Here is a 10,500-nt window from a genome sequence, read left to right on the forward strand (position 1 = left end):
GCCCCGGCTGTGCTTTTGGGTTTTGCACGTCACCGAGCTGCGGTGCTTGGCCTCCACCTTTCACACCTCTGTCATGAGGCTGCGTAAGAAGCACACAGAGCCATCGGCCCCTGAGCTCCTCGGTGCCAGGTGCTTGTCTGCTGTGCTCACACTGCACCATGCCTGGAAGGTTCTCAAGCCCCCAAACTTCTGATTAGGAAACAGCACAAGAAGCTTAAATGATTAGCCCGCACCCTCACGTCTGGTAAGAGGAAAAGCTGGGATTAAACCAGGCCCTGCCCCAAAGCTTATTGCGCACTTTGTACCACATCTCTCCCTCCAGCTCAAGCTAGTTTGACAACCCATGGGCCACCATGTCTGTCCATGACAGCTATTTGTTTTTTTCCTGGTATAAGAGCATTTTAGTCTTTGACGCCAGTCTCCCTGCCCCCATCCCCCATCCCCCCCCCACTGGGGACAGGGTGATGGCAGCTCCGCTGCCTGTTTTCCATCTCCCCAACCCATGTAGACTCCATCCTGGTAAAGCTAGGAGGTGGGTGTCAGCCAGCCCATCTGAGGCTGTCTGCAGCATAAAGCAGAATTTAGGTGCTGGATGACCTGCAGTTCTTTAATGAGGGGCCTGGACCCAGCCCAGATTTGGGGAAGGAGGGAGTCTGGCAGCTGTGGGCAGTGGCTGGGCCTGGCCTGGCCTGGCCTGGCCTGAGATGTCTCCATGTGACTGGCCCCCCTGTCTATCTTTGGCTCCAGCCCAGGGGTGGGGTTACCGTACCACTCTGCCAGGCCCTGGGCCGGCATGGTGCTGGTGGTATAGTAAGTCTCATGGTTCTGGTTCCTGGGGGCCCTGGGCTGAAGCGAAAGTAGGTGAGGGGTGTCCTGGGGCCCTCCCCCTTAATAGGGGAACAGGTATTCCAGGTCCTCCAGCCTCCGCATCTCCTCCAGCCCAATGGACACGATCTTCCGCTGGGGCTCCTTGCGCCGCACGGTGATCTGGATGGGGTTGTTCTCAGGGAAGCTGCTGAAGTCAGTGGCCAGGGTTGCAAACTGAAGTGAAACAAGAAAACCCCTCAGATCTGAGCCTGGCTCTCTCTGTCTCTATCACCCACCGTCCCACCCACCTTTTTTTTTTTTTCTTGTCTGCTAACAGTCTTATCCAACTCAGCCACTGACCCAGGAAATAGATGCAAAGATGCGTGATTCAAACCTGTGTCTCCTCCATCACGGGATGTTTCCTACCAAAGGGCTGTCTGCACACAGGCCTCTATACCCCTATACCCCCATCCGTACCCAGGCTGTTCCCTTCTTTGTCTCTGTAGCCTCTTGTCTTCCCTGTTTCTTTCAATGCCCTTGACTTCCCAGCCTACTCACAATGATTGGCGCTGAGTTGCAGAGTCTAAAAACCAATGGCTTTGGAAGGTGAACATTATAGTGATGTTAGAAAATAGATTAGTTTGCATTCCCTGTGGGTCCCAGAGTGGTTTAATCCTTAAACCTTCCAGAAGCATGCATCCTGGAATTGATGCTTCTTGACCCAGGCAGAAGGAAAGCTAGCCAGATGAGTCGTGTGAGTATAAGGGTGTTCCCAACCTGCAAAGCTCTGGTTCCCTGGTCTTAGACTTCTCTCCCTCACCCCCAAGGCCCCTCTTTTCCCAGGGCTCACTTTATAGGGCTTGCACCACTTCCCCACCCCAGCTGTGTTGGCTGCACGGACAGTAAGGCAGTAACATGTGTTAGGCTTCAGCTCCATCAGCTTGACAGTGGTGCCCAAGATCTTGTTGAAGATCCATGGACGATTCTTTGCCTTGGGCAACTCATTCTCCTGGGTCTTGGCCACTTCCTGTAACAGGACCTGGTAGAAACTGACCGGTTGCTTGCCCACGGCATAGGTCCAAGAAATCTAGGGGAAGAGAACCACGAGGCTTCTTCAGATGGGTCCTGTCCTTCCTGTCCCCTCACCCTCTCAACTGGAGTCAGAATGTCCCATGCCCATCCCCGGCTCCTGCTGGGACCCAGGCAGGTCAGATAGAGGGTGCAAGGTACTCCAGCACTGGATGTGGAACCCCTGCCCCACAGCATGTGCTACTTTCCTGGGCAGCCTCGCCCACTTTAGGGTGCGCCCTCATTCCACATTCTACATCAGGGCTCCCCAGCCCCTGGGCCATGGACTAATAGCATCCCATGGCCTGTTAACTGGATAGCACAGCAGGAGGTGATGGGTGGGTGAGCAAGCAAAGCCTCATCTATATTTTTACAGCTGCTCCGCATGGCTCACGGCACCACCTGAGCTCCGCCTCCTGTCAGATCAGCCGCAGCAGTGGATTCTCATAGGAGCTTGAACCCTATTGTGAATTGCACGGGAGGGATCTAAGTTGAGTGCTCTTTATGAGAATCTAATACCTGCTGATCTGTCACTGTCTCCCATCACCCCCAAATGGGACCATCTAGTTGCAGGAAAACAAGCTCAGGGCTCCCACTGTTTCTACATTATAGTGAGTTGTATAATTATCTCATGTATTACAATGTAATAATAAAGTATACAATAAATGTAATATGCTTGAATCATCCTGAAACCGTCCCCCCAACCCTATCCATGGAAAGATTATCTTCCATGAAACCAGTCCCTGGTGCCAAAAAGCTTGGGAACCGGTGTTCTAGACTGTCAGCTGAGAGGGACCTTAGAGATCATCTTTTTTTTTTTTTTTTTTGAGAGAGAGTTTTGCTCCTGTTACCCAGGCTGGAGTGCAATGGCGCGATTTCGGCTCACCACAACCTCTGCCTCCTGGGTTCAGGCAATTCTCCTGCCTCAGCCTCCTGAGAAGCTGGGATTACAGGCACGCGCCACCATGCCCAGCTAATTTTTTGTATTTTTGGTAGAGACAGGGTTTCACCATGTTGACCAGGATGGTCTCGATCTCTTGACCTCGTGATCCACCTGCCTCAGCCTCCCAAAGTGCTGGGATTACAGGAGTGAGCCACCGCGCCTGGCCCTTTTTTTTTTTTGTTTGTTTGTTTAAATAAAAAATAGAGATGGAGTTTCACCATCTTGGCTAGGCTGGTCTTAAACTCCTGACCTCGTGATCCACCCATCTCCGCCTCCCAAAGTGCTGGGATGACAGGTGTGAGCCACTGCACCTGGCCCTTAGAGATCATATCCAGTAGGTCCAGAGAGGGCAAGGGACTGGGCCATGATCACACAGCAATTAAGTGTCAACCAGGGTTCAAACTCATAGCTCTGGAGCCTATATGCTTTGTACTACAATGGTTGCCAAGTCTGGCTAAGCATCTCAGGAAGATTTTATAACTGCAGATTTCTGGGCCTGCTGCCTCCTGTCTGGTTCCTCCTCCATCTAGGCCAGTGGTTATCAAACTTGGTGTGCATTAGAATACCCTGGAGGACTTATTAAAAGATAAAAGATAGATTGTGCCAGGCACGGTGGCTCACCCTGTAATCCCAGCACTTTAGAAGGCTGAGGTGGGTGGGTCACCTTAGGTTGGGAGTTCAAGACCAGCCTGATCAACATAGAGAACCCCATCTCTACTAAAAATACAAAATTAGCCAGGCCTGGTGGCGCATGCCTGTAATCCCAGCTACTCGGGAGGCTGAGGGAAAGGAATCACTTGAACCCAGGCGGTGAAGGTTGTGGTGAGCCGAGATCATTCCATTGCATTCCAGCCTGGGCAACAAGAGCGAAACTCCGTCTCAAAAAATATGGAGATAGATAGATTGCTGGCCTCCGCCCCAACAGTTTCTGACTCGGGAGGCCCAAATGTGTTGGAGGGAGATGAGAATTTAAATTTCTAACTATTTGCTGTGTGATGCTGATGCTGTCCACCCAGAGGTCACTTAGAGAAACATTGCTCTGGGCCATCCAACAATGGAATTCCAGCTATCTTCCCAAGATACAGCTCGAATTACTTTCATCACCTGATAATGAAGCTTCATACAAAGCTGTTCCCTATTACAGAAAAAATCTCTAAAGTAGCCTAACACTGGAGGACTCTGGAAGATGACCCCAGAGTAACATTCCCCCTTCTGTCTCCTATCTTCCCTTCCCATAGTCTAGGACTGTGCTATTTGACGTGTAGCCCACGGACTGGCAGCACCAGCGTCCTCCAGGAATCTGTTACTAATGCACATTATCACACTTCACCCCAGACCCTCTAGGGATAAGGCCTGTGAATCTTAAGTAGCCTCACTTGATCCCAGGTCCTCATCTAGGGCTTTGCACGCTTTCATGTTCCTGCAGATCACCTATCATCTTGTTCAAATTGAGATTTCCTCCCACACTTTCCTGTGAGCTTTTGCTATAGCCCCTCCTCCAGGGAATGCCTTTCCTCCTCCACCTCTAAATGTTTACATGCTACCTCTGTGTCCCAGCCCAGATGTTACCAAAAGCCACCAAGCTTAGTCCTGCAGTGGAAAGTAATGTTTCTTTCCCTCTGAATTCCTGGCAGCAGTTGGTCTAAACTTGTCCTACAGCACTGAACCCTTCCTGTCTTGCACTGGAGTTTTTTTTTTTTTTTTTTTTTGAGACAGAGTTTCGCTCTTGTTACCCAGGCTGGAGTGCAATGGCGCGATCTCGGCTCACCGCAACCTCCGCCTCCTGGGTTCAGGCAATTCTCCTGCCTCAGCCTCCTGAGTAGCTGGGATTACAGGCATGCACCACTATGCCCAGCTAATTTTTTTGTATTTTTAGTAGAGACGGGGTTTCACCATGTTGACCAGGATGGTCTCGATCTCTCGACCTCGTGATCCACCCGCCTCGGCCTCCCAAAGTGCTGGGATTCCAGGCTTGAGCCACCGCACCCGGCTTGCACTGGAGTTTTTACAGACACATCCTCTCCCTTCCTGAACCATGAACTTGAGGTTGAGAGGCAGGTGGCAGGCACATTCTCACTACCCATGGAGCTCAGCTCAGTGCCTCGCATGATAAGCCTCTGCCGAACACATGAGCAAGGGAAACGCACCACAGCTGTGGAATTGCTGACGGTGTGCTCAAAGATGAAGGGGGTGTCTGGCAGGTCCACAACCACAGAAGATTCTGAGGGTGTTGAGGAGGTTTCTGTGTCCAGCTCAGGGTTGTCAAGGTCCAGCAGGCCCCTCGTGGCCATTTGGGACTTTGATGGGCATGGGCAGGGGTCGATGGCTAGGTCCTCCTTTTCTGTATTCTTGGCCACTGGGGAGAAGCTGAGTTTGTTCAGCTCCCCCTCCAGCATCCCTGCAAAGAAGCTGCTGTTGGGCTGGGTCACAGCTAATTTGATGGGATTCAGCAGGGTAGATGAGAAGGCAGAGATGCTGGTATCATCAGAGCTGAAATCCGAATCCTCCACTGGCATCGGCTTCCTGGAGCAAGAGGGGAGACAGGTAAGTCAGATGAAGGAGGCCACCCCAACCTGTTCCACCGGAGGGCTCCTGAGGACAGTTCTTAGACCTGACTTACCAGCATCCCCAACCATTTGCAAACAGCTTGAACAGTCTCATTGTTCTATAGCATTGCATTAGACTCACCAGGGCACTTACTAAAAATGCAGACTTTTAGTCCCTGGTCCCTAGTTAGCATGGAACTATGAAATCTGCATCTTTAATATGATCCTGGCTGGGCATGGTGGCTCATCCCTGTAATCCTAGCTCTTTTGGAAGCCAAGGCGGGCATATTACTTTAGGTTGGCCAGGAGACTAGCCTAAAAACACAAAATTTAGCCAGGTTTGGTGGTTGGCACCTGTAACCCCAGATACTTGGGTGGCTGAGGCAGGAGAATCACTTGAACCCTGGGGGGGCGAAGTTGCAGTGACCCAAGATTGCGCCACTGGACAACAGAGTGAAACTCTGTCTCAAAAAAAAAGATCCTTAGACAATCCTGATGCAAGTGTTCTGAAAACCACCATTTGAAAAACACACTAAAATGGCAAGTCCTCCCTCCAGAGTGGGGTGCAAATGCCCCAGGGAATAATCAGAAAGATCTACTGGGGTATGGAAGTAAAACATTCAAGTTCACTAATATTTATTTACTATTGTTTGAATTTTAATAGAATTACTAATATTTACTTACATTTTAGTAGCATTTAATAATACCTATTAATATCTAGCACATAAAATTAACAGGAGTACAAATACACATATGGGCCAGGCATGGTGGCTCATGCCTGTAATACTAGCACTTTGGGAGGCCAAGGCGGGCTGATTGCTTGAGTCCAGGAGTTCAAGACCAGTCTGGCCGACATGGTGAAACCTCGTCTCTACTAAAAATTTAAAAAATTAGCTGGACCTGGTGGCAGGTGCTTATAATTACAGCTACCTGGGAGGCTGAGGGGCTAGATTCGCTTGAACCCGGGAGGTGGAGGTTGCAGTGAGTTGAGATAGCACCACTGCACTCCAACCTGGGTGACAGAATGAGATTCTGTCTCAAAAATAAGTAAAATAAAACAAATATACATATGTTGGGGTGGATGCTCAAAACTTATTTCTTCCATTCTGGTTTTTTTAAATTACGAAGTATTTTAGACTTATACAAAAATGTCAAGAATATTATATTAAACCTCCATTTACTCATCCAGCTTAAGAAAGAAAACCTTATCACTACAGGTAAAGCCCCCCAGATACTTCTCTCCTCAACCAAACTTATCCTTTGACTGTAAGGTAACAAGTACAAGGTAACAAGTAAAAATTTTTTTCTTTTTCTTTTCTTTTTGAGATGGAGTCTTGTTCTGTAGCCAGAACAAGAGTGATGGAGTGCAGTGGCATGATCTCAGTTCACTGCAACCTCCACCTCCTGGGTTCAGGCGCTTCTGCTGCCTCAGCCTCCCGAATAGTTGAGCGCCATTTTTCTTTTTTTCACGCCAGCACGCCCAGCTAATTTTTGTATTTTAGTAGAAATGGGTTTCACCATGTTGACCAGATGGTCTCGATCTCCTGACCTGGTGATCTGCCCACCTCAGCCTCCCAAAGTGCTGGGATTACAGGCATGAGCCACCACGCCCAGCCTAGATGAGTAAATTTTAAATTGTGTATTTATTATTCAACGTGTGTTTTTATAGGTTTCTTACGTATTTATGTTATCCCTAGCCAAGATCTATTATTTTTCACGTTTGTAGATGTTGTATAAATAAAATACATTATTCAGCACATATCCATCTGCAACTTGTTCTTTTCACTCAACTTTGTGTTGATATTCATCTGAATTGATACATGTAGCTCTGGTTCAGTCATTTTTACTGTATGATTTTCCATTACATGGATATTTGTTTTGTTTTGTTTTGTTTTCTGAGACGGAGTTTCGCTCTTGTTACCCAGGCTGGAGTGCAATGGCGCGATCTCGGCTCATCGCAACCTCCGCCTCCCGGGTTCAGGCAATTCTCCTGCCTCAGCCTCTTGAGTAGCTGGGATTACAGGCACGTGCCACCATGCCCAGCTAATGTTTTGTATTTTTAGTAGAGACAGGATTTCACCATGTTGACCAGGATGGTCTCAATCTCTTGACCTCATGATCCACCCTCCTCGGCCTCCCGAAGTGCTGGGATTACAGGCGTGAGCCACCGTGCCCGGCTTGTTTTTGTTTTTTGAGACAGGGTTTCACTCTGCTGCCCAGGCTGGAGTGCAGTGATGCAAACCCCCAGGCTTAAGCCATCCATCCACTTTAGCCTCCTGAGTAGCTGGGACTACAGGTGCACATCCCCATGTCTAGCGAATTTTTGTATTTTTTGGTAAAGGGAGGGTTTCATCATGTTGCTCAGGCTGATCTTGAACTCCTGGACTCAAGTGATCCTCTCAGAGTGCTTGGATTATAGGCATGAGCCACTGTGCCTGGCCTACATAAATATTTGTATTTTTATAAATTATTTGCTATTACAAAGAAAAACCTTATACATAATTCTCCACCATTAAAATTTTTTTCTTTCTTTTTTTATTCTTTTTTCACTTTGAGAAAGAGTCTCACTCTGTTGCTCAGGCTGGAGTGCACTGGTGCAACCTCGATTCACTACAGCCTCCGCCTTCCCTGCTTAAGCGATTCTCCTGTCTCAGCCTCCTGAGTAGCTGGGAATATAGGCACACGCTGCCACACCTGGCCAATTTTTTAGTAGAGATAGGATTTCACCATGTTGACTAGGCTGGTCTTGAACTTCTGACCTCAGGTGATTTGCCTGCCTTGGCCTCCCAAAGTGCTGGGATTATAGGCGTGAGCCACCTTACCCAGTCTTTTTTTTTTTTTTTTTTTTTTTTTTTTGAGATAGAGTTTCACTCTTCTTGTCCAAGCTGGAGTGCAGTGGCACGATCTCAGCTCATTGCAACCTTGGCCTCCCAGGTTCAAACAATTCTCTTGCCTCAGCCTCCCGAGTAGCTGGGACTACAGGCGCATGCCACCAGGCCCAGCTAATTTTTATATTTTTGGTAGAGATGGGGTTTCACCATGTTGGTCAGGCTGGTCTGGAACTCCTGACTGCAATTAATTCACCTTCCTCAGGCTCTAAAAGTGCTGGGATTACAGGCGCGAGCCACCGTGTCTGGCCCCCTTAACTTGTCTAAGGGGCAGAACTTGATTTTGAATTTGGGCTTCTAGCCCAAGTTTCCCACCGTACCATGAAGTTTCCTACAAGGATCCATCACTTTAGCCATACCTGTTTGCTTACGGGCACTTTAGGGAATGGATACCACATCCCTCTCATATAATCAAGACCAGCTATGTAGTTTGTGGGACCCAGTGCAAATGGAGTACATTGAGCCCCTTATTCAAAAAATATGTTTGAAAATAGTAACAGCAAAGCATTAAACTAAACACAGACCCCTTGTTAAGTGCAGGGCTTTGTGTGACTGCACAGGTCACCCACCCATAAAAATGCCCTGCATGTAATTCCCCCAGCCCATATCACCCTTCACTACCACCACTTCACTGGCTAACTCTTTTACTTCCTTGGAGACTCAGCTCAAATATCACTTCCTCCAAGAAGCCTCCCTCAACTGCATCCAGTCTCAAGCTATAGTAAGCCCCTCTGGTCCCTCAAGGCATCCTGTCATAGCACTTACCAGACCATGCTGTATCATTCTCCCTGTTGCATGATCCCCATCCTCCCACCCCGGATCTCCACACACTGGACTGTGAGCTCCTTAAAGGCAGGGACTCTGCTTTCCAGCCCTGCATTCCCAGAACTTAAACACTGGATGAGACACCTTGCAGGTGCTCAAAGAGTTTTGTGGAATGAAGTAGAGGAAACCCAGACTTGGCGAGGAACAGCAACCCCCAATCTGAAGGAAGGTAGGCTATTGGGGAACATAGGTAGATGAAGGTACCAAAGGGGGAGGGTTGAGGAGGAGTCATGAGGACCACAGCCAGACAAGGAAGGATAAGATAAGGAGCACTGTCAACAAAACTGACTAATCCAGGAAGGCCTCCTGGAGTAGGAGGTCCATATGCCACCAGGAAGTGAGGTGGGGATCAGGAATACATAAATAGATCCAACCTGCCCACACGCTCGTCTCTGTGAGTCAAGGGACTGGGTTGTGACAAGTCAGGGAAGTATAGCTTCTTTAAGTCTCTTTGCCCAGCCCCCAGCTCCAGCCTTTCTTAGAAACTATAGGTACAGTGGCTCACACTTATAATCCCAACACTGTGAGAGGGTGAGATGGGAGGATTGCTTGAGCCTAGAAGTTCAAGACCAGCCTGGACAACATAGTGAAACCCCGTTTCTACAAAAAAAAAAAAAAAAAAAAAAAAAGAAAGAAAGAAAAGAAAGAAAGAAAATTATCCAGGTGTGGTGGCAGTACATCAATAGTCCCAGCTACTTGAGAGGCTGAGGTGGGAGGGTCACGTGTGCTCAGGAAGTCAAGGCTGCAGTGATCCGAGATTGCACTGCCGCACTCCAGCCTGGCCAATAGAGCCAGACCCTATCTCAAAAAGAAAGAAAGAAAGAGAGAGAGAAAGGGAAAAAAGGAAGGAAGGAGGGAGGGAGGGAGGAAGAAAGGAAAGGAGGAAGGAAAGGAAGAAAGGAAGAAAAAGGAAGGAAGGAGGAAGGAAGAAAGAAGAAAGGAAGAAAGAAGGAAAGGAAGAAAAGAAAGAAGGAAGGAAAGGAAGGAAGGAAGGAAGGAACCAGACTTGTGTCTTACGGTAGGTTGATGGTATCATCCTCCAAGAAGTTGACCAAACTGCCTTTTAAGGATAGTGGGAGTCCTTTGGTAGTGACGGTCCGGTTCATAGACTTGGGGTTTGGAAAGGGCTTTGGCAGTTGGTCGAGGGCATTCATCATGTTGACGTTTTCTTTCTTCAGTACAGCCTCCTCCCCATCTCCCACTTGGTGGAGTGCCTCTGATGCCATCTGGTTTGTTTGGGATGACAGCTGTCACTGTGCAGGACAACCCAGTTGACCAGAAGCAGAGAGAAACTGTGGGGGCAGTGGCCCACCTTTAGTTTGGGCAGGATGCAGGTGCAATGAGCTGACTTCATAATCATCACAGAGTGTAACAATTAATGCCAGCCTCCCCTTGGTTTGAGGCTACTGCTCCAGGCTAGCTA

The 10,500-nt window shown here is 48.6% G+C and overlaps 1 protein-coding gene across 1 annotated transcript; it reads right to left on the reverse strand.

Moving 5' to 3' along the window:
- Positions 1-888: 888 nt before the first annotated feature.
- Positions 889-10,234, reverse strand: FNDC8 (fibronectin type III domain containing 8). The gene is made up of 4 exons (XM_003933045.2): positions 10,095-10,234; positions 4,966-5,341; positions 1,658-1,894; positions 889-1,041 (listed from the first exon to the last, which is right to left on the reverse strand). Exons 1-4 carry the CDS (start codon positions 10,232-10,234, stop codon positions 889-891), a joined length of 906 nt encoding a protein of 301 aa, XP_003933094.2.
- Positions 10,235-10,500: the final 266 nt, after the last annotated feature.

The sequence above is a fragment of the Saimiri boliviensis genome, chromosome 17 (genome assembly GCF_048565385.1).
Source record: "Saimiri boliviensis isolate mSaiBol1 chromosome 17, mSaiBol1.pri, whole genome shotgun sequence".
Taxonomy (NCBI): domain Eukaryota; kingdom Metazoa; phylum Chordata; class Mammalia; order Primates; family Cebidae; genus Saimiri; species Saimiri boliviensis.